Raw genomic sequence first — 24,895 nt, forward strand, 5'->3', positions numbered from 1 at the left:
TTCACAGAATGGGCTGAAGGAAAGAGTAGACATAATAAAATGGGATGGACATGTGCAAAGGCTGTTTTGGCAGAAATAAAACATTGTCTTCAAGTTTAGAAACAAATCTGTAGTTAAGCACACAGGGAAGGGCGAGCCGCAGGAAACCAGGCTGATGGGGGTGGGGTGGGGGGTTTGACAGAGCCGGGTTTCAAATGCTACAAGGGGAAATGGTGGATTCCTCTGTGGCTCCTACTATGAATGTCCTGCAATGTGCATCTGCAACATGCTTCTGTCATCGCTTTGCCATGCTGAGCTGCTTTAATCTGATTGGCTGGAGGGGGGGATGGGGGGGATTCGGGCAGGCAGGCTAGGATGTTGTTAATGCTACATTCACATCATATGGCTATGACTGTGACTTTTCTTTTGATGAGTTAAGCCTGCAGGTCCTGATTTCTGTTTGGCAGAGACATCTTTATCCTGCTGTGCAAAGATACAACAGCTACTTTAAAGTGAACACACTTGTGTCTGGCATGTTTTCCAGAAAATGCAAATGCAGCATAAAGTACTTCGTTGTATGCCAGGAGCGAACCATGACAAAAATGTCACTGGTCCCATTTCAACAAGCTTCTCTGCACCCTTAATAGAAACTGATTTCTTTGTTGTTGTTTTTTTAATAATCCTGCATAATGCAGGAGTAGAGGTGGATAAGAATTAGCCCAGCTTGACTTATACAGAAAGCAGTATGGAAAGGCTGAAGCCATAACATAGGCTGATGATACTTAAGTTATCATGAGAATAATTTCTCACACTAAACTGGCCATTGTGTAGCTTATTTTCTCTGTGTGTGATAGGCTGTGGTGGATGTGACAGGTGTTGGTGGGTGCTGCTGTGTGTTTGATGTGCTTAGCTGTAGTGGCTGGAAGGTGTCAAATCTGTGAGGGTGTGTGATTGAATTGTGGTTGATTTGGTTTCTTGGAGGGATGCACTGATTTTTTGGCTAAACATCAGTATCGGGCCAGCCCATATTCACCTTGTTGACTGCCGTTGGACTGTCAGAAAATGAGATAACATCACTGATGGCAATGGCGTATGTTTTTTTTGTTGTGTCATATCGATTTGGTGCAGGCTAAAAAAACAGGCTTGAAATTATGGAAACTGTTTGGTATGAACAGAGATCTTCCCCAGGATGTTGTCAGGAAGACAGGAGGCATTAAACTCATTATTAGTGTGTCAGAGGAGGCACCCTATTATTTTACTCACGATGCTACTTTGTAAACAATACATCTGTATTGGCACTGGCAGGAGGAGAGATGGTTTATGTTAGCTGTTAATAGCTGGAGGACAGAGCGGAGTTTGCATTGAGTTACATTATGATGTGTTCAAGCTCTGTTCATTAAAATGAGGATTGTGCGAAGATAAATTATAACACTATCACAATGTGTTCAGATTTAATCTTGTAAAATGTAGGATTTTAGAAAAAAAAATTAAAAAAGAAATTAACACAAGCTTTTTGAAGGAGAAATTAGTTGTTTTCACAGCAACAAAAATTAGTGAGGGATTTATGAGATATTATATAGAGTAAAAACACATTTGAAGCAGTTACCAAAAAAACAGTTTTCATGTGAAAGGTTATATTAAAGGTTGTTTCATAAATATGTATGATTGAATTTGTGCTCACTCAAAGATAGTGTAATGAGGAACTAAATTACTTTAAAGTAGTTTTTTTAAGAATGAAAACTTCCTTTGCCTTGCAGAAAACAACAACAAAAGCAAAATAACACCAACAAAAAACATTGGCCAAACTGTTATTTTAAAAAGTGGTATCAGCCCAAAACTTCACCATCAGTGCATCCCTAACATCCTTTTTTATTTTTTGTTTTTTCTCTGTAATGAAGTACATTAAAACTAAACCCTCAGGATACCATGTGCTGCTGCCATAAAACTTTTTCTGGCTGCAAGTATACACTCAACACAGTTTACAGTAAACGCGGCAATGAAGGATCAGAGGAGAAGGTCAAATCTGTTTAGTATTTAGCCTAAAATCACAACTTTGTCCCAGAGGGCTCCAACATCTTGACAGCATATTGTCCTTGACACAATCCTTGGTTTTCCTGTTTGGATTAATACATATTTGGACCTTAATTATTTTTAGTTTATATTGCACCTAGGTGGCCCTTTTGCAGAAGAAATGTGTGTTAAATTAAATCCCTACAAACTGAAAGAAATGAGGGTAAAAAGTGGCAAAAATTTTGCCCTCAACAGGTTACTCCGGCCAAGACCCTTCATTATAATGAGGAAACATAAATGTATTTATCCCTAGGGATGTACAAATGGAGTGCAAAAAAATCAAAATACAAACCACAGAGACTATCAGTAAGTTGCAAAAACCAAATGTACACAGTGCTGGAGTGAGACTTAATTATGAAAACTAAATGGTACAACTTCAGGAAGAGTAAAAGATAAACCAGTGGAGAGAAAAAAATGTGGAAAATTATGTAATAAGAGATATTAATTGGCAAATTGTTGGATGCAATTGTTTTTACATTTTTTGCATGTTTTTAAAAGCTTGTTTTTAGTATTAAAAAATCAAAACGTATTTTTTCATTTTTTTTAATATATAAGAAAATCTACATACATTTTTAAGAACAATTTTATTAATCCCGCTGGGGGCAATGAATAGTTACGAACAGCTTATTCACAAAGGACAAATAAAATTATATTTTGAAAATGCATTAAGGAGCTAAAATATGGAATAAAATCAATGATTAATGTTGTGAGTTATATTTTATGAAGTGATGTGCAGTCTTCATGTAGATTTGGATGTAGTGGATTAAGGAGCCACTAATCAGCAAAATGGAGAAAAAAATAATGTTTTCATTTACTGTATGTCCTCCCCCTCCCTTCTTTTATTTCTATTTTACTCCTCAGTTTCCTTCTCCTACCTCCCCCTCCTCTTCCTTTTTCTAATGTAGTTTTATTGATATCTCCTTCACACCTTCCTTTACAGTATTTGGGTATTTTCCTCTACCTCCCTCCCTCTCTGCCCCTCTCTCTTACACTATATTGTCTTCTTCTTCTTCAGCAGCAGAATGCTGTCCCAGCTATCTCTGTTCTAGACTTGGTATGTTCTTCCTGTTAATGACGAGTATCCTCTCCCTGCCCTTTACATCACTTCCTGTTTTCTGTCTGGGCTGCCCACCTGCCCGTGTTTCCTATCTGTCTCTCCCCACCCATCTGGACTACTGTCGTCGTGTCATTTGGGGGTTGGGTCTGGGGTCGGAGGCAGGGCTTGTGCCATGATTAGCTAAAGAGCTGCCGGTCATGGAGAGGCCGTCCTGGGACGCTCAGTGTTGTTTGGCTTGGGGAAGCTGTCCATCTCTTTGTCCACTCAAAACAACTGGTGGGGGGGGGGGGGTACACGGCGAGTTAAGCTGCTGCTTACCAGTGAAGAAAGACTGGTGTTTCCAAATCATTAAACAAACCTTTACATGCTGTTAGAGGAGCACGGCTGAGGTTGTTGTGGTTCTTGTCAGCAGTGATGTTTTGAGTGCATATGGAGGTGGCGCCTGCATGGCTGAATGCATCACAGGGGGCAACCATGTGGAGATCCATGCATGATAGTCCTGTGAGCCCCCAGCGCTGCCTACACAGGGCCAAATCATGACATTGTGGTGTCCATGAATCCATCCACCCACCCATCCATCCATCCATCCATCTGTGTGTGACCAGCTGAGCCTCTTTGTGTTCTTTCTTTAACGGGTCTATTCAACTGAAACTAAAACACATATTTTCTCACTTAGTCTGTGTGTTCTCTATCCCACAGATACATTTTGTTTTATTTCCATATCTGAGATTTCTGCCTGTATTACAAATCACAGAAGTGAATTAAAAAAAATTACATATAGGGAAAATATCTTGAGTAAAACAAAGCAACAGTCTTAACGATTTGCCTTTGTTTTTAATCTCTTGACATCATTTTGGGTGCTGCCAGTTCACACAGATTAAGCACTTCCTTAATTTTTTTTTAGATTTTATTATGTATTTTATACAACAACAATGAGGATGTATTTATTATTAATATTATTATATAAATAATCATCTGAAATAAATTCAAATCATTTTAATAAAAAGGTAATTCAGAAAAACATTCAGTAAAACTTTTTTTTAAAAAAAAGAAACATAAAAAAACAAAATAAATAATAGATAAATGTATAGAATAAAGACATATGAAAAGTTAATAAATATTTTACGAAACATCTATATCCACAAAACCAACTGAATATGAGATTATTATATTTTATATCCTTAAAAAAACATTTTCTTTTTTTAAAAATTAGATAATATACATAGAACCAATATAGACTATGATATTATAATATACAGTATATCCTAGATAGATGCCTCAATGGGTAAGTGAAAAAAATTGTTGTTTTATAATTTGGTTGAAATGACCCTTTAACCACCATCCTGCCCAGAGAAGGAGTCTGTCTGTTTTTTGTGTCATTATATTTCACTGGGTTTGTGTTGGGATCAGAACGTTTCTGCAGCAGCCCACTAAGCTTGCAGTTACTCCAGGTAAGCTTGATTTATTCTTCCTCGCCTGCTCAGCGGGACCTTTTGATGTTTTCATGGGCACGTTTTGGAAGAAAATCAAACGCACCTTAAGTAGCTAAAAGAGGGGCTGTCTTTTTGGTTTCTGGCTTGTTATTGTTGTTGTTGTTGTTGCTGCATGTTGTGGTTTGTGTCTGCATGTTCAGCAGTGTGTGTGTGTGTGTGTGTGCGTGCGTGTGGGTGTATGTGTATGTGTATGTCTGCCTGTGCTGTGTGTTTGCAGTGCACACTGCTCCTCTCCTCTGGAGCAGTCCTGTGAGATATATCAAACCTACCTCACATTACACTCAACATGTCAGTGTACATTAGTGTCCGAGCAGTCAAACAGAGTCACTGGATGTGGAAATGTTCTCAGAGTTTGTGTGTAAATGGCACACGATTCATTTTGTACTAATTGTTTCTTTGTTTACGTGCGTGCCTTTTGGCATGTTGCTCTGTGTGTGTGATCAGTTGCAGGACGAGGAGCGACGGCGTAAGCAGCAGCTGGAGGAGATTCGTAAGCGGGAGGCAGAGGAGCGAGCAAAGCAAGAGGAGGAGAGGAGGTGGAGGGAGGAGGCCAAACGAGAGGCTGAGGAGAAGGTCGGTTTGTTTGCTTTAAACCTATGGGAGTTAATGAAAATCACTGATTGTAGGGTGTTTAGTAAGTTTTATCAGGATTGGACCACAATGAGTTTTCTTTTAGTATCTTGCTGTCAGTACCTTGTAGGGCCCCTTAAAAGCATTTTATTGCAGTACAGTCCTCTGTTAGACCTATGAAATTTTGAGTATTGGCACTAAGTGAATATCAAATTGTGTCGCATAAACAGATTGATTAACCTCCAAAGAGTTTAGATAACTGTGTGAAGTTAAAATAACTTGGAAAATGAGGAAATGTCTTATTTTGGACAAATATGCTTATTTGCTTTTAAGAGACTGTCAGGCACATTACCCCCTGGAGAACCACAACTTGTCGTTTTTACACCTTTAGTCTTGTATTGCTGGAAAAAAGTAAATTAAATTTAAGGTCTATTCATTTTTAGCGGTTTTATTATGCGTTGAAATCAATTAAGGCCAAAAAAAAAAAAGATAAAATCTGTCAAAAGACGTTCCTGGGCAGATTGCATTGATTGTGTCATCGGTTTGGCTACATAATAAATCCTGATTTAAATCCTCACTTCCATCATATGAGGGGTACATGATGTTTATTTGCTTATATCGATTGGAAAAAAGATCCAATGTAATATGAAAATATTGGTCCTACCTTAGGATGTACAGCAACTTCAAATCATCTCACCTGATCCACACTTTGTGTAATAGATTTAATTTAAAATAGATTAAATGGCGACTAATTCTGCCCACCAAAGCTTAATTTACTTAATTGACTGAAAACAGATTTAAGTTTTTAATTTTTATGTTGTGTTGTTATAGGTTAATGAATGCAGAATCAATTGGGAGTCATCTGAAACTAAATCTGTAACACAAAACTGCTTTAAACAAAGAGATCTTATGCTCAGCTGTATTGAATTGATGTTTGTTCATATACTGTAGAGCTCTCAGCTAATTTGACAAGATCTATTGTTCCCCTAATAGGTGGAGTTTTAAATTTGGCATTATTTTGCACTTTGGAGTTTTTAAATGACCAGTAGTCTGATTTGCTGTCCACCCACCCATCTCTGTCTAATGTGTTAAATCAAACATATTCAGTGTTTTATATCATTGTATCACGTCCACTGACTTCACCATGACGTCATTATTTTGGTGCATTTGTCCTGTGAACTGTAGACCACCGATCACACCACTGGTTGTTTAAAAACCTCAAACATTTTTTAAATTTATATTACAATATTGCCTCTTTGTGTAGCTCCTACAGGACAGACTTCATTATTTGCTCAGACTAGAAAGGTAGAAGAGACCAAGTGAAAAGTATCTCAGATAGGGTTTAGCTTAAATAGTTCAGTGATTTTTTCCATTGAGACATTTAAAACTACTGTGGTTTTGAGAAAGAGATGTTGTTTTAAGGTGGTTTCACTGTTAATCTGATGTTTGTTTATCGTAAAGATGTCCAATTGCATGTCCTCATCTTGTGCAACCCCCCCCCCAACCCTATGTGACGTATTGCTGTGTCATGTAATGTGCTCCCACCCACCTCAAGCATGGGACTCCCATCTTGTTGTCGTCGTTGTCGATGTGTGTCAGGAAGTTCAGTTGTTTGAGTTTTTCGGGGGAAGCTGTTATGGTTTTGTTGAGTTTTTAATTTAAGTTTTTGTGACCATTTCCATCCAGCATCGCTTCAGAAAAACTTTGTTTAGGGAATGCCGCCCACCCTCCCACTTTTCCCCAAAAAACCACATGCTTTACATTCACTTCATGCACACACACACAGAAATCTACACCTACCCGTGTGCCTCGCTCCCGCCCTCAGCCATCCATACTGAACATATTCAGAAACCCAGCCACCCACTCATTCAAACCCACACACCCACTAATCCCTCCCAGTTTCTTCAGATTCCAACTGGGCTGATTCAACCATCAAAAGCAGCTCGGAGACATCCACAGCACTAGAGGTTATGCTTTTGAGGAAATACACGATCTCGACAACATGCAACGGACCAAAAAACACAAAAAAAACCCCTGAAGATAATCTGACATCAGAAGCATCGACATTGAGCAAAATGTGACCCGGAGCAGCTGGTCAAGCTCCAAACCCAGAAATCTAAACACATTCCTCCAGCGTAGATACATGTATAACATCACAGGCCAGCGGAGACAGGGTGGGCTCGAGTCAAAAAACTACCCACAAACCAAATAGTATAAACTGAGGATACGCAGAGAACCTGAGGCACATATGGACACATAGTTTGTGAACACATGCGTAAACTCCCACAATGCTGAGGGAAGGGGAGATGGCGGTGGACAGAGTGGTCCGGGAAACTAGTTCACGGTACTTCAGTTGCCAAGTGTCAGACCAAGTATTCAGGTAGTGTGGACCAGTTAGAACAGGTTCTTCTTCCAGTATTTTGTCAGATTGGTGGAGTTGTTAGACCAGTCAGAGTGGATTTATGGTTTGGTTGAATGACTTTGACGTTCTTGTAAACATACAACATATTTGGGCAGTCAGCAGGAGGACCAATTTGTTTTTGTGGAAAACCAGTTAGGTTGAGTTCAACTCATGGGCAACATTTATAAAACTGTTTTGGATTTATTCTGACATGTAAATTAATTCTTAGCCATATAAAGTTGTTTTAGGAGGCTGAAACAGCTGTGTTTTTGGTGTGGTTTTTGACTCTTCATATACCAAATGATTAATTAATTAAATCCAATTAAGTTGATTTGAATAAGTACTTATCCAGATTAAACTTTAAATAAAATAATGCTGCTTATTATTCACTAATGATGTTTTTTCCCATGTTTTTGAAGGAAATCAAGCCAATTTGCTCAGGTTTCAAAGGGTTAAGACACTGATTAAGATGATGTTTGATCATCAGACCATTTTTTAAATGAGGTCCCTGATCAAGGACCAGTTCACTTCAGTTCTGTTAAATTAGTCGACATGGTGGACTTGGTCTTTGTTCTGTGTCAGATCTTTGGGTATGGTTAGACAGCCCGGTTAGAGCAGGTGAAGTTCAGCCCAGAAGAATAGTGCTGGACAGATGTAGGTGTTCCTGTGGTAGAGGCAGGGGTCGTGGAGCTTTTTGTCTAGTTGAATATTTCCCCAGCTGTTAGTATCTGTATCTGATTGGCTAGTTAGTGTCCACTGCTGAGGTGAGAGCCAGTGAGAGTGGAGCTTACTAACAGGTTGTCCCTCCCATAGAGGAGACAAGAGGAGGAGTACTACACTCGCCTGGAGGCCGAGCGGCGCCGGCAGCACGAGGAGGCAGAGAGAAAGCTGCTGACGCCTGACGAGCCGGCCGGTCTGTATCGGCCCCCGCTGCCCCGGGATTACCAACCCCCCGCCCCCCACAACCCTACTAACACCCCCCACCCCCACAGAGAAACACCTCCTACCTCAAAACCCAGGTCGCCTCCCCCGACACACTCTACACCGCCAAGTTTGTCTCCTACGCGGGCGACGAGGAGGACGAGGAGGAAGCCACCAAAGCAGGGAGTGGCGGCGGCGGCAATCAATCAGGTCAGGTGAAGCTGTCGGCGACCAGGAAGTCGTATGGCGACCTCCCGGCCTCCGCCTCGCCCAATCACAGCAGGCCTCAGCCGCCGCCCACTGCGCGCAAGCCCCGCCCTCTTTCTGACGGCATCTTCCTGTCTGGCTCGTTCCAGCCGCCAGTCAACAACTCCAACAGTACAGGTCCCCCCCTTCCTGCCAAACCCAGCTCCATGCCCCCAGGAGGCTTTAAAGGTAGACCCGGAGAGAGGAGAGAGGAGTCAGGCTCGCCACGGCGCCCTCCACAGCTCCCGCACCTCCCTCTCATCCACTCATCTCTTCATTTACTACCCACTCCTTCATAGTTTAGAGCTACTTTGTCTTTATTTTGACCTTCAGTAGAGAGGCCTTTTCATTTCCACCGTCTACTTTTTCCTTCCTTTACATGTTTGTCCAAATTTTTTTGTCGTCAGTCAGTCCCTCCGTTCATCACTTTATGTTTTATTCATGTGGAAATTTCCCTCCCTCTCTTTGAGGAAATCAGATTGTATTTTTTTTTATGTTGGTTTGTTTAAACACCTCCTCCAGTAATTTTTCCACATCTTCCTCCAATCAAACCCCCCAACCCTCGATCAGCACTAGTGAACAGAAAAAGCAATCGATAATCACGCCACCACTTTTCGCTGCAGATTGAGACCCATCAGAGCCAATCATAGTACTGTTGGTGTTGTCGCTCGCCGCCTCCTTTATGTCTGGTTTGTTGCTGCTTGGGACCCGAGGGGGCGAGGCCACAGCCGTCAGTCTGCCCGCCCGCCCCCTTCCTGCCCCGTGGCTCTGCTTAGCGGTGTTGGCTTTAAAGGGAAGGAGACACACCATTGGCTTTACACAACCCATCAATCACCCGATTAAATCATTTCATAAACATGCCAAAACGCACACAGCAGCAGTGTGTTGAGTGAAAGGCCGCTTCTTTGTCTGTGGATGTTTGAAAAAATCTTCTTGCTGTCAGGCTGGATCAAACTCAGCTTCTTCATAACTCAGTCTTCTGAAACCACAGTGCCTCCTAGTGGCAGCTATCCATCACAGCTGTTTATACACAAGATATTAAAGGTCATGCTTGTGCCACAACTAGAAAAAACCTATTTGTCAAGCAGTGTTTCTTCACATAGCTCAGATATTAAACAGCTGTTTTTCTTGGTTTATCCAGGTCAGATGTTTTGTCAGGATACCAATCATGGCTTTTCTTCAAAAGGGCTCATTGCAGAAAAGCGGTATCTGACTGTGGAGGGGTCATGCTGCAGTCAACTGGCAGCTGTCTAGAAGCTCTCAGCATGTCCTTATATGGTTTTACCTCAGTCTAATCTAAGGGATGGTTAGACGAATTAAATTACATTTACTTCTTTAATGCTTTCTTTTTTATGCTGAAATATTGTGCTGCCTTACTGTTTTAAAACTTTTTGAAATGAAAGAGCTTTTAAATTAACTTCTCACAAATATTAATCAGAGCCAGATATTTAACATAATATTCAGTTTCGACCAAAATGTGTCAGAAGCACAGTGCTGATTTTCAGGATCCACTATTGAACCAGATCTCCAATGTGCACATTTGGTTAAGTAGTACATTTAAAGTGATCATTTTGGGACATTTCATAAATGTAAATCTAAGATATTGCATATTAAAACAAAGATAATTTAGGAAATACCATTTAATAAATGTTTTTGCTGATTCCCCTAATAATGAGCAGCACATCTCCACAGTTAATGTGCATGTTGATAACGCATCAGATGATGCGGCTCTCAAATTCTAGGTGGCACAGAGACCCACAGAGTGAGCAGTCAGAGTTAAAAATTAAAACATGAAATTGGATTATTATTTTTCTCATTTTATTTTAACATATCCCTCATCCATCGTCCACAATCTGACTTGCATGTTCTTGTCTTCACCCTGATCTGAACCCCCCAAAAAATAAGACAAAATACCACCTAGGAAGCACCTTTTTCACCCTCAATACCCACTAGGATGCTGGATTTTGGCACATTGTTTCAGTATGAAAAACTGTTTCAGTTCAAAATGCTAGCACTAAATGTGCGGTCAGATTCGTATTAATGTTTACTTATTCTTTGACCAGATCCTATTCCTTATTGAAGTCTAAAAAGTTGCCAATTTTTGACTAAGATTTTTATTTATTTATTTTTTTTGCACAGCTGCTTCCGTTTAGACATTAACATTTGAAACCTTTGACTTCTTGTGACAAAAGGAAATGTTTATAATTATCAAAGGAAGTCGCCAGAAAAAGCCTATTGTTACAGAAAAATGTCAAATGACTCGGAGCCTGATCGACATTTGGTCACAAGCAGACGCGACTTCATATGAAGGCTCAGTGAAGCTATTAAAACGTCCACAGACAAACAGAGCTACAAATGCAGCACAGTTTGAATGTCATCACTGCCTGAGGTCGAGGAAACAGCTGCCTGCACCTTTAAAATAAAACTCCTCCACCCTCGCTGCCTTTTGAACACTAAAACACATCCAGGACCTCATGGACAACTGTTGCATTTTCACTCCAATCAGAAAAACATCCCACTAATGTCCCACTTACCTCCCCAACCACCCCCCACCCCCACCCCACCCTTACCCCTACCCCTACCCCCACCTCCACCTCCCTCAGAAATAAAATCTGAAATCTGCATGTCTCACCGCCTCTCACACCAAACACATGCATCATGAACACAGCATACTGCACTCTGGCTGCCAGCGGCTCACCCCAGTAACTGGCTTGATGTCTATTGCTTTTTACTGGCTGTCCTGTGCGTAGCTTCCACCAGGCTGCTGCCTTTATTTCTCCTTTATTTGCTTCTTTTTCCCCACTTTATTCTCTGTCTGTTAATCTGCCCTTGCGGTCTAACTGTCTCCCTGTTTGTGCTTGTCGTCTACCTGTTTCGGCTCTGTCAGCTGATCTGGCTTGTCCTTCATCCCGTCAGTCTGTGTCTCTGCTGTCTAACGCTGCAGCTTTACTAAACCTGACTACAACTCCCACAGGGCATTGCGGCAGGTTCAGGTGATCACGTGGCACCTGAGTCTCTGGCTTCCCTGACAAATTAATCTCCAAAATGTACTTGAATGAGTGTGATTTGATCAGCTGGCAGCTCCAGAAGCTTGAATAAAAAATGTGTCTTTTTCTCGGAACCTAGGTGTTTTTATATTAAAATCACAATAAAAAGCAACACTGACACCCGTTTGGCTCAGAAGGTGCATGAACTGGAGAAAGCTACAAAAGAAGAATAAATTCAATTTATCCCCAGAGACAGATGTTCTGACAAAAAAATGCGTGTTGCTGCAGAAAAATAAAAAACAAAGAGTTTATTTCAGACTCCGCTGGCCTCCAAGATAACTGAACCAGAGTCAAAGAAAAACATTCACAACCTTTGAGAATCTGTGACTTTTTTTGTGAATCTGGAGATTTTTCATTCGCAGCGCCTAAGTATAATTTTCCATCTCTTTTGGCCCCACAGAGGAATGTGCGTGGCCTTGAACATGGCTCGATTCTCTGTGGTTACTTTGTTCTCTGCCAGTTTGTGTATGTGTGGTTAGAGGCTGAAGTGGGACCCGGCTTGATCTCGTCCCAAACTACACTTCAGATCTCTCCCTCTCTGTTTTCGCGTTATAAAACCCAAAGAATAAAGGGGCTTAGGAGCTGCCAGCTGGATGAATCCATGTGGGTTCACACCCTGTCACTGTGTCTGCATCTGAGCTGTACCAACAGCCCCTTCCATGTCATCTGAAACACAAGAGGTATAGGTATATTTGGACTCTAAGTTGTTTTTCTTCCAGCAGTCAGCTGGAAGTATTCAACCACTGTTTTTATTCATTAGCACAACAGGGAAGAACTGAACTTCACTGTTTGGATCCAGTGATTCCTCTTAACCTGTGGTGTGAAATATTGTGCCACAAAGAGAGTCTGCAGGGTTTTTTTTCTCAGTTTAAACACATAACTCTGATTCATTCCCGTTAAGCAAATACATGTTGTCACTGAGGCTGGCATTATTCTGTATTTTCTGTCTGTCAACTAGTTCCATAAAAAGACCAAATAAGAATGTGTTAGCTCGTCCATCACAGTGGCCCAAACAGTTACCTTTAAAAAATGTGTTTCATATACAATAATGATTAAAGGAGCTGATGAGCATTTTCTGAGCTTTGCAAACACCCCAAATAACTTCCTACATTAGCAGTGATGGAGGAATTACTCAGATCCTTTACTTATGTGAAAGAACTAATACCACCCTATGAAAATGGCACTTAAGTAAAGGTAAGTATAATCAGCCAAAATGTACTTAAGTATTACAAGTAAAAGTACCCAGTGCAGAAATTAACACACACACACACACATCCAAAAAACTCATTAAATGTTTATCAAAGTAATTGGCAGTATCCAATTTTCTCGATGCACATTTATTTTCCTTTACGTGATCAATTCATTATAGGTTTTGTTCTTTTTATGGGATTTGTTGACAAAGGATTAGAATATAAAATATCACTTATACCTAAAGGATTATGTGACCTTGAATCAGCAGGATCGAACTAATAGTTCTCTTTCCCTGCTGTAATATTTTATTTGGATATAAAGCTCTGCAGACTCCTGCGTCACATTATCATGAACCACTCAGGCAGATCCGACTCTGGCTGCGTCTCGCTCCGCTGGACAATGCTGGATTTAGAAAAGACACAGGGACATATGGGCCAACTGATTAACGTCTCCTTTAGAGGTCAGAGGTTGGGGTCACCCTCCAGGTTAGTTATTTTAACAAGTATACAGGGGCTTTTTTCTTCACTATATGGCTTGATTTATATGCTAAATTTCCTGAATCCATATATTTTGTAAATCCTACTCGATACAGAATCAAACGGCAAAACATAAAACTCTCAGAAACTAAACAGATGTTTGACGGTGACCTCAGTCTCAGATCCCACCAACACGACCACAGACCATTTTTGCTGCTTTGGAATGGCCCTCTAACAGCTTTTTCAACGCTCTCTTTTTCTCTTTTCTCGGCTCGCTGCTCTACTTTAATGAGATCTGATTGTTTCTGCCTTAATGCTTCTCCAGAACCCATTCCCTTCCTTCCTTCTGCTCAGGCTGGTCTGTGGGAAATGAAGTGATGTCAACTGAGGAAGCTGCTGGCGCCCAGAGTCTCTGGTCAATAATCGATACTGTCATGGGAAAATAATTTGCCGTCTTTCACAAGGTTTCTGTGTGATTAAAATGCCCAAATGTCTCATTATAATGGGGGGTCGGTGCCAGAGACCTTTGACAGCCAGCAGCTTCTGTCTCGGATGTTTTTAGATGACAAAAGCTGAAATATCAAAGATACTGACTCTTATTTATCTGTTCTGTCTGTCTTCTGTGTGACTCCTGAACCTTGGACAGGATTTAACTCGTACACTGGAAACTCAGCAGGAGTTGTAGGATCAGGAGAAGTATACAACGACCCGCGGGACAAATGGACAAAGAGGTGACACTTTTTCTGTTACCTGTTTTTAGTTGAAGGACTAATTCTGTATGAAACACTGGTCAATGTGTCTAACAGTTAAACAGTATCCTTAAGAAGAGTCAGAAACATATTTTTTACTAAGACTTCGATAAACAAACCACATTTCAAAGACACGTCTCATGCATGGTGCACAATGCATGAAGGGACCTCTTTGTATGTCGAGTGTTAAGCTGCCAGTTTGTTACAATATGAAATGAGATTCAGTCACTTTATTATTCTGTATTCTGACTTTTTTTATCCGTGGTTTTTTATTATATATGGTGTTGGGTGAGATGAGTTGAACTGTAATTCAGAACCTGCACTGAAAATGTTGCCGTGAAAATATTAAGTATGTGAGTATAATCAGGCAAATGTACTGATAGTATTTAAGTTAAAGTGCTAAATGTAGAAATATAATCCCTCTGACTGTAACTAACATGTATTACATCAGTAGATAATTAGCACATACGTGTAAGAGCAGGACTTTACCGTTGTAGTTAAGGTGGTGCTTATTTTGAACTGTTGTTTGTATGTGATTATTTTCATTATTGGTTAATCTGTCATGACTATAATTGACTAAAAAGTCAGGAAATGGTGAGAAATGCCATCACAGTGAACTTTTCAGTTTTTTTTTTTGTGGCTCACTTTGTATCATTCTGTATCCCCACTAAATTCAAGTAGGTTTTTTTGTGTTTTTTGTTTAGTATAACTTCACATTGTTAAAGCTGTTTAGGGTTTTCCACAATTTAATTTATTTGTGGCGGCCCAGCACGATTAAAACATCTGCTGCTACCTATTGATAATATATTTTTGGAGCGCTTTTGGAATACTAATATATATACATACGTATTTGCTTATGCATTGCACCACACTCCCGGATCACTGACTGTACTCTGGGCACAGACGGAGCAGTATAATGCCAGGCGCTGTGAAAGTGAAACCTAATCATTCATAGCACTGGGTCTTAAAGTTTTCTTTTGTAGCAGCAGCTGCTCTTATCCATCAGTCTGATTGGCCCTGATGGGATCGAGGTAACAATTTATCTGACCTGCTACTCAAACTCCTTAAATTGCTGCTTGGAAATAAAAAAAGCTGCATTCACTGACCCAAAGATACGTCCATATGTTAAAAGGGGACTGCTCTTAAAATGTGTTGTATGCAACGTTTAGGAAAACACTGAAGTACAGTACCTCAGATTATTCTTGAGTACATGTACTTGATACATTCCAGGATTTGATATAACTTGCATTTTTGTATGTGTCTGTGTGTTGCAGTCAGGAGCAGGAGAACTCGATCCCCAGCGGCGCTCCGGAGAGTCTGACCTTCAAGGAGCGTCAGCGTCTCTTCTCTCAGGGGAAGGAGGTTTCCAACAAGGTCAAGGCTTCACGCAAACTCATGGAGCTGGAGAACGAGCTCAATACCAAGTAGTAGAGCCCGAGCCTTCCACCTCCCAGCACCACCTTAACAACGACATCACCATGGTAACGTTAAGGTGCTCCTGGGATAAAAACTCTCCTCCTGTATGTGTTGTTTTCCCCCTTTCTTTTTTTTTATTTTAATCATTGAATAACTGGACCATTCACTTTTTTGGCGTAGCTATATCGTTGCAACAGGAGAGACATTTATGGCTTAAAAATTTCTTCCCCTCGTTAAGGTCTGTCAAAGATATATAATGATAAAGCACTGTACAAAAGTTTTAATTGTATCTAGTGAAAATTTGAGAATCACACGACAAAGGGGGATATATTTTTGTTTATAAAATGGTTCTTGGGGCGAGGGGATGGAGAAAGGTTTTTTCTCATTTTAATTTTTTTTTTTTAAATAGTTCACTGAGAAACAATTTTACGGTGTTATTTTAGTGCTCTCTTTCTGCATCATGTTGTTTTCACACTTTTAATTGCCAGCAGAAATGCCCATAATTGAGCTCCAGACCATTTTTTTTTTGTTTGTTTGTTTGTTTGTTTTTTTTAAATTAAATTCTCAGTGAGTGAAAACACTGTTATTTCATTCCGTAGCAAGAAAGCATGGAAAAATTTTTTTTTTATTTTTATTTTGTGACATTTTAGATAAACTCTGAAAGATTCTCCAAAAGAGGATCGTACAGTCCTGAGAAGGAACTTTAAGTGCACAACATTACTGTAAATATTTGGGTCCACAACTGTCTCACTCTTTTACTACTGTAGAAACCTGCCAGGCTTGTGTTCGAAATAAATAAATAAACAAACAAACAATAAAAACTTCAAAACTAATGTGATTTAACAGCATTTTGGTGACAGAAAAATCCAACTCCCAAACACTAAATTTTGGACTGCCTCCCTGCTGCTCCTCACTGTCAGTGGAGTTAAATTTTTAAATGTTTCACCCCCATCTGGCGTAACTCTTAATTTTATTTACTTTTAAATCTAATCTTTTTTGCAGAGTTGTGTGAGATTATTTTGATTGTAAAACTCAAGGTAGAAAAAGGATTTCTTTCTCTCACAATGTGATTAATGTTGGTTTTCAAAATAAAAAAGAAAAAGAAATTAATCTTAAAGCCTGTGTTTGCTTTACAGATACTTATTTCAAACCTTGTGGGAAAACATACTTGCACAAAAAACTTCGTTTTTAATATTAACTATGTATCTGCAAACCGTTTTGAGAAGTGAATTACATTCGGGACCTCTTGTACTGTGTTAATAATCCGTGTTTTTTGGCATTAGAGACAGAAAAGTGTTCTGTTTTTACACCAGCTGTAGTTTGGGGTTTTTTTAAATTTTTTTTTATTTTTTTGGACTGGAGTCAAGGTGACAGAATTGTGATTGTACAAATATATATACACACACAATTATTATCATTACTTTGACAAACACTGCTGCTCTGCTAAAAGGAACACACTTCAAATCCCGGTGTATCCCCCCAGTTTTAAAAACAAAAGATAAAAAAAAAATAGTGAAGCTTCACATGTATCTCTCTTCTGCAGTTTGACTCCATCCTGTGTGTGGATTTATTTAATTTTTTTCTCCAGGAGCCTCCACTAAAACACATTCTACATGATGAGATAAGATGCTGATATAATAACTGACCTGTAAAAACACTACACTGTCTCCTCTCCCCCCACAACAACAACAACAACAACAACAACAACAAATCCTTTTTAGGTTTCAAAATGAACTGAATCATTTAAATGGTTTCATGTTTAGCCTTTTGTAAATCATTAATAAATACAGATTTTTCAACAGTGCAGGCGTGCAGTGTGGTCTTTTTTCAAACAGATTTGCTTTAGTATTTTCGTTTTATAATAATTAACAGTTCTACCTCCAACCTAGTAATTAGCGTACTTCTTAAACCACTTTTTTTCCTGACTCCTGTAGTGCAATTTAACTCTTCAGATTAAGAGTTTACAACACTTAAAAATTTGAAGTACCCTACAGATTAAATTAATCTCTGCCTTTACAAACTACCGCAAAATGCCAAATGCGTGAATGCAGTACAAATAATGTTCCAAACATTTTAATTAGTAATTTTGATACATGAGTGTATTTCGTTACCTGACTTACTGCTGTTTCTAAGTGTTAATGTGAAAATCTGTAGCGGTCTGCAGGCCAGGGAAGAGAGTGAGCAGAGTGTGCAGGTCTGCGTCCTGTGATCAGCCTGCTCAGGTGTGCTGCATTGCTAATCAACTCCTCCCCCAACTACCTGGAGACAGAGAGCACAGCCAGCAGACAGAAACAACACACACTATGAAGGGCAACCCTGGGGCCATAACACTTGTTGGTAAAAGTCAAAATCTGATCCGTGGTTGTGCTACTATTTTATACTAAAGTGTGCCTTAGAAATATCATAATATAGCATGCCAAAAAAATGTCAATAGTATAACATTTTAAATGTCATTGAATAAAATGCCATGGAACATCCCAAAAAATGTCAACATGTCAAAAAAGATCACTAGTATAATATAGTGTAGTAAAAAAAGCAAAGTATCATATGCCAAAAAAAACCCTGCAATGTTCAAAAAAAAAAGGTAAGGTATGTGAAAAATCTCACAATAGTCTGTCAAAAACAATGTCATAGCATGTCAAAAAATGTCATAGTATATTTTGTCAACAATGTCATGGTTGCCATACTATACTATGTCCAAAATAAAACAAAAAAGTTATAGTATGTAAAAAAAACTCTATGTCTGCTGGGTGGAACAAGAAACTGTTGTTGAAAAAGTTTCAAATTTGAATTTGTGTTGTAGCAGCACCGGGATGGAAAACAGCTGAGCATCCCGGTCGTGTGGACCTTCGAAACCTTGCTACAGGCAAGTAGTTGACACTTGGTTCAGGTGGTGTAACATGGTGTGAGTCCTGTTCATGCCCATTTGAAAATTTTAAGATAGCTTGATTAATTTTTTGGCTCCTCTTGCCATCAAATTGTGACGAACTTTCAGAGCTGGTACACAAAACTGCTTATTTTGTGACATTCCTTTATACACCGATGAGATTTTGCATGATACTGATGTTGTATACGCGAAGCTGATTAAAAGTTTTTAGCAGACAATAGGCTGTCATACACTCTGCTTCATTGAATGGTGACTGGTGTGATTTTGATTGCAAATATGTGGCCTGTAATACTGTTTCAGTAACCTGTTCTTGCTGTGCCTGTCTTCATAAATTGCTTTTCAGGTACCAGGATTGCTGATGATGAAGGTAAAGTTGGAGAGGGGGGATTGGGGCCCATAAAGTAAGACTACTGAGTTGTTTTTTTGTTAACCTGTTATTGTTTTCTGTTGTCTGCAGCTCCTTGAAGGTATCACAGGAAGGTGGTGGCTGATTCAGTGCACCTTGGCTGAGGCTCCTAGGATATAAAGATCCAACCCCTGCTTTGCTCTGGCTCTCTCTCCTCCCGTGGACTCAACCCATCAGGTGCCTTCACACTTTAGCCTTTGTTTGGCTTTATTCCGTTCTAGCATAACAACACCTTACACTACACTATGTTCACTCAAATAAATCTACAAGACACATTTTACTGATATACAACACTCAATATGTAGCTATTTCCTTTACAATAAATAACCATTAATTTAATATGATTAAAAACATCATAGAATAGGATGTCGTCTAAAATATGAATAACGTCATAATATCTGTCTTTCAAAACTTGACAGTATATGTTGTCAGAAATATGATTTTTTTAAAAAGTAAAAGTTCAAAAGTATAGTATATCATCCAAAATATGAGAAGAAAGTCGTAGTATAGGATGTAAAAATTATGCGAAAAAAGTCATATGTCGTATGTCTTAAAATTCTGTTGTTAGAAGACTTGTGTGACTTTTTTGTCATTTTGGACAACACACTAAAGAATGAATTATTTTTTAATATTGTTTTGGATAACATACCATACCATGACATTTTGGCAATATTTTGAACAACAAATAATAGTTGACTTTTTTTCTCATTCTTTGAACGACATACCATAGTATGACTTTTATATCATATATTGTATGAAATAGTAATATGACTTAATTGCCATATGTTGGATGATGTACAAGAGCATAGCTTTATCATTTTGGACAACATACTTTAGTATGTCTTCTTGTGATATTTTGGACACATTACCTTATTATTACTGAATATTATTACTGAATACGTACTTGTACCATGAATTCTTTTGGCATATTTTGGGTGATATGATAAAGTATAACTTTTTCGTCGTATTTTGACAACATACCATACCATGACTTTTTTGGCATATTTTAGATGGCACCCTAAAGTATGACTTTTATTTTTTTACCATATTTTATGGCTTTTTTAGCATATTATGTAGGATTTATGAATGAAATGTATGAATTTTTAGTAATATTTTGGAACACATACTATAGTGTGACTTTTGGACACATTTTTGACCACACACTATAGTATGGTTTTTGGAACACATACTTTAGTATGACATTTTTGTGATATTTTTAATGACATACTATTGTATGACTATATGGGCATATTTTGGACATCATACTATAGTAGGACTTTTTGGGCAAATGTTTTGACAGACAATACCTTGTAAAAACATGTCATATTGCACAGTGTCGAAAAAAACGGCAAAAAACTAGCCATTTTATTTGACATCGTATTTTTTCATTTTTCGCCATACTATAGTGTGGCACGCCATAGCAAAGAAAGTTGCAAAAAGAGCCCAAAACAGCATAATTTGGCTTGTTGAAAAAATGATCAAAAATCCAAGACTATAGTAAGGCAAAAATGCCAAAATTTGACATGTCCCAAAAACTGTTGAAAACAGCTGGAAACAGTGTAGAATAGCCTGTGAAGACACGCCATAGCAAAGAAAGTTGCAAAAAGAGCCCAAAACAGCATCATTTAGCATGTCGAAATTCTGACCAAAAATCCAAGACTATAGTAAGGCAAAAATTCCAAAATTTGACATGTCCCAAAAACTGTTGAAAACAGCTGGAAACAGTGTAGAATAGCCTGTGAAGACATGCCATAGCAAAGAAAGTTGCAAAAAGAGCCCAAAACAGCATAATTTGGCATGTCGAAATTCTGACCAAAAATCCAAGACTATAGTAAGGCAAAAATGCCAAAATTTGACATGTTCCAAAAACTGTTGAAAACAGCTGGAAACAGTGTAGAATAGCCTGTGAAAACACGCCATAGCAAAGAAAGTTGCAAAAAGAGCCCAAAACAGCATAATTTAGCATGTCGAAATTCTGACCAAAAATCCAAGACTATAGTAAGGCAAAAATGCCAAAATTTGACATGTCCCAAAAACTGTTGAAAACAGCTGGAAACAGTGTAGAATAGCCTGTGAAGACACGCCATAGCAAAGAAAGTTGCAAAAAGAGCCCAAAAGAGCAGAATTTAGCATGTCGAAATTCTGACCAAAAATCCAAGACTATAGTAAGGCAAAAATTCCAAAATTTGACATGTCCCAAAAACTGTTGAAAACAGCTGGAAACAGTGTAGAATAGCCTGTGAAGACACGCCATAGCAAAGAAAGTTGCAAAAAGAGCCCAAAACAGCATAATTTAGCATGTCGAAATTCTGACCAAAAATCCAAGACTATAGTAAGGCAAAAATTCCAAAATTTGACATGTCCCAAAAACTGTTGAAAACAGCTGGAAACAGTGTAGAATAGCCTGTGAAGACATGCCATAGCAAAGAAAGTTGCAAAAAGAGCCCCAAACAGCATAATTTGGCATGTCGAAATTCTGACCAAAAATCCAAGACTATAGTAAGGCAAAAATGCCAAAATTTGACATGTCCCAAAAACTGTTGAAAACAGCTGGAAACAGTGTAGAATAGCCTGTGAAGACACGCCATAGCAAAGAAAGTTGCAAAAAGAGCCCAAAACAGCATAATTTAGCATGTCGAAATTCTGACCAAAAATCCAAGACTATAGTAAGGCAAAAATGCCAAAATTTGACATGTTCCAAAAACTGTCGAAAACAGCGGGAAACAGTGTAGAATAGCCTGTGAAGACACACCATAGCAAAGAAAGTTGCAAAAAGAGCCCAAAACAGCATAATTTGGCATGTCGAAATTCTGACCAAAAATCCAAGACTATAGTAAGGCAAAAATTCCAAAATTTGATATGTCCCAAAAACTGTTGAAAACAGCTGGAAACAGTGTAGAATAGCCTGTGAAGACACGCCATAGCAAAGAAAGTTGCAAAAAGAGCCCAAAACAGCAGAATTTAGCATGTCGAAATTCTGACCAAAAATCCAAGACTATAGTAAGGCAAAAATTCCAAAATTTGACATGTCCCAAAAACTGTTGAAAACAGCTGGAAACAGTGTAGAATAGCCTGTGAAGACACGCCATAGCAAAGAAAGTTGCAAAAAGAGCCCAAAACAGCATCATTTAGCATGTCGAAATTCTGACCAAAAATCCAAGACTATAGTAAGGCAAAAATACCAAAATTTGACATGTCCCAAAAACTGTTGAAAACAGCTGGAAACAGTGTAGAATAGCCTGTGAAGACACGCCATAGCAAAGAAAGTTGCAAAAAGAGCCCAAAACAGCATAATTTAACATGTCGAAATTCTGACCAAAAATCCAAGACTATAGTAAGGCAAAAATGCCAAAATTTGATATGTCCCAAAAACTGTTGAAAACAGCTGGAAACAGTGTAGAATAGCCTGCCAAGACATGCCATAGCAAAGAAAGTTGCAAAAAGAGCCCCAAACAGCATAATTTGGCATGTCGAAATTCTAACCAAAAATCCAAGACTATAGTAAGGCAAAAATGCCAAAATTTGACATGTCCCAAAAACTGTTGAAAACAGCTGGAAACAGTGTAGAATAGCCTGTGAAGACACGCCATAGCAAAGAAAGTTGCAAAAAGAGCCCAAAACAGCAGAATTTAGCATGTCGAAATTCTGACCAAAAATCCAAGACTATAGTAAGGCAAAATACCAACATTTGACATGTCCCAAAAACTGTCGAAAACAGCTGGAAACAGTGTAGAATAGCCTGTGAAGACACGCCATAGCAAAGAAAGTTGCAAAAAGAGCCCAAAACAGCATAATTTAGCATGTCGAAATTCTGACCAAAAATCCAAGACTATAGTAAGGCAAAAATTCCAAAATTTGATATGTCCCAAAAACTGTTGAAAACAGCTGGAAACAGTGTAGAATAGCCTGCCAAGACATGCCATAGCAAAGAAAGTTGCAAAAAGAGCCCCAAACAGCATAATTTGGCATGTCGAAATTCTAACCAAAAATCCAAGACTATAGTAAGGCAAAAATGCCAAAATTTGACATGTCCCAAAAACTGTTGAAAACAGCTGGAAACAGTGTAGAATAGCCTGTGAAGACACGCCATAGCAAAGAAAGTTGCAAAAAGAGCCCAAAACAGCATCATTTAGCATGTCGAAATTCTGACCAAACATCCAAGACTATAGTAAGGCAAAAATTCCAAAATTTGACATGTCCCAAAAACTGTTGAAAACAGCTGGAAACAGTGTAGAATAGCCTGTGAAGACATGCCATAGCAAAGAAAGTTGCAAAAAGAGCCCAAAACAGCATAATTTGGCATGTCGAAATTCTGACCAAAAATCCAAGACTATAGTAAGGCAAAAATGCCAAAATTTGACATGTTCCAAAAACTGTTGAAAACAGCTGGAAACAGTGTAGAATAGCCTGTGAAGACACGCCATAGCAAAGAAAGTTGCAAAAAGAGCCCAAAACAGCATAATTTAGCATGTCGAAATTCTGACCAAAAATCCAAGACTATAGTAAGGCAAAAATGCCAAAATTTGACATGTCCCAAAAACTGTTGAAAACAGCTGGAAACAGTGTAGAATAGCCTGTGAAGACACGCCATAGCAAAGAAAGTTGCAAAAAGAGCCCAAAAGAGCAGAATTTAGCATGTCGAAATTCTGACCAAAAATCCAAGACTATAGTAAGGCAAAAATTCCAAAATTTGACATGTCCCAAAAACTGTCGAAAACAGCTGGAAACAGTGTAGAATAGCCTGTGAAGACACGCCATAGCAAACAAAGTTGCAAAAAGAGCCCAAAACAGCATAATTTAGCATGTCGAAATTCTGACCAAAAATCCAAGACTATAGTAAGGCAAAAATTCCAAAATTTGATATGTCCCAAAAACTGTTGAAAACAGCTGGAAACAGTGTAGAATAGCCTGTGAAGACATGCCATAGCAAAGAAAGTTGCAAAAAGAGCCCCAAACAGCATAATTTGGCATGTCGAAATTCTGACCAAAAATCCAAGACTATAGTAAGGCAAAAATGCCAAAATTTGACATGTCCCAAAAACTGTTGAAAACAGCTGGAAACAGTGTAGAATAGCCTGTGAAGACACGCCATAGCAAAGAAAGTTGCAAAAGAGCCCAAAACAGCATAATTTAGCATGTCGAAATTCTGACCAAAAATCCAAGACTATAGTAAGGCAAAATGCCAAAAATTGACATGTCCCACAAGCTGTTGAAAAGAGCTGGAAACAGTGTAGAATAGCCTGTGAAGACACGCCATAGCAAAGAAAGTTGCAAAAAGAGCCCAAAACAGCATAATTTGGCATGTCGAAATTCTGACCAAAAATCCAAGACTATAGTAAGGCAAAAATTCCAAAATTTGATATGTCCCAAAAACTGTTGAAAACAGCTGGAAACAGTGTAGAATAGCCTGTGAAGACACGCCATAGCAAAGAAAGTTGCAAAAAGAGCCCAAAACAGCATAATTTAGCATGTCGAAATTCTGACCAAAAATCCAAGACTATAGTAAGGCAAAAATTCCAAAATTTGACATGTCCCAAAAACTGTTGAAAACAGCTGGAAACAGTGTAGAATAGCCTGTGAAGACACGCCATAGCAAAGAAAGTTGCAAAAAGAGCCCAAAACAGCATAATTTGGCATGTCAAAATTCTGACCAAAAATCCAAGACTATAGTAAGGCAAAAATACCAAAATTTGACATGTCCCAAAAACTGTTGAAAACAGCTGGAAACAGTGTAGAATAGCCTGTGAAGACACGCCATAGCAAAGAAAGTTGCAAAAAGAGCCCAAAACAGCATAATTTGGCATGTCGAAATTCTGACCAAAAATCCAAGACTATAGTAAGGCAAAAATGCCAAAATTTGACATGTCCCAAAAACTGTTGAAAACAGCTGGAAACAGTGTAGAATAGCCTGTGAAGACACGCCATAGCAAAGAAAGTTGCAAAAAGAGCCCAAAACAGCATCATTTAGCATGTCGAAATTCTGACC

General features: G+C 38.8%; 1 protein-coding gene across 1 annotated transcript in view; it reads left to right on the forward strand.

The window, feature by feature from the left end:
- afdna (afadin, adherens junction formation factor a) overlaps positions 1–17,420 on the forward strand; it is a 118,868-nt gene extending 101,448 nt beyond the window's left edge. Inside the window, 6 exon segments of the mRNA XM_088089691.1 lie at positions 3,065–3,103; positions 5,044–5,172; positions 8,384–8,543; positions 8,546–8,926; positions 14,098–14,182; positions 15,475–17,420. Of these exon segments, the coding sequence (XP_087945817.1) occupies positions 3,065–3,103; positions 5,044–5,172; positions 8,384–8,543; positions 8,546–8,926; positions 14,098–14,182; positions 15,475–15,628 (948 nt within the window). The 3' untranslated portion in view covers positions 15,629–17,420.
- The last annotated feature ends 7,475 nt before the right edge of the window (positions 17,421–24,895 follow it).

The sequence above is a fragment of the Plectropomus leopardus genome, chromosome 16, assembly GCF_026936395.1.
Source record: "Plectropomus leopardus strain MGB_pleo_1.0 chromosome 16, ASM2693639v1, whole genome shotgun sequence".
Classification (NCBI taxonomy): Eukaryota; Metazoa; Chordata; class Actinopteri; order Perciformes; family Serranidae; genus Plectropomus; species Plectropomus leopardus.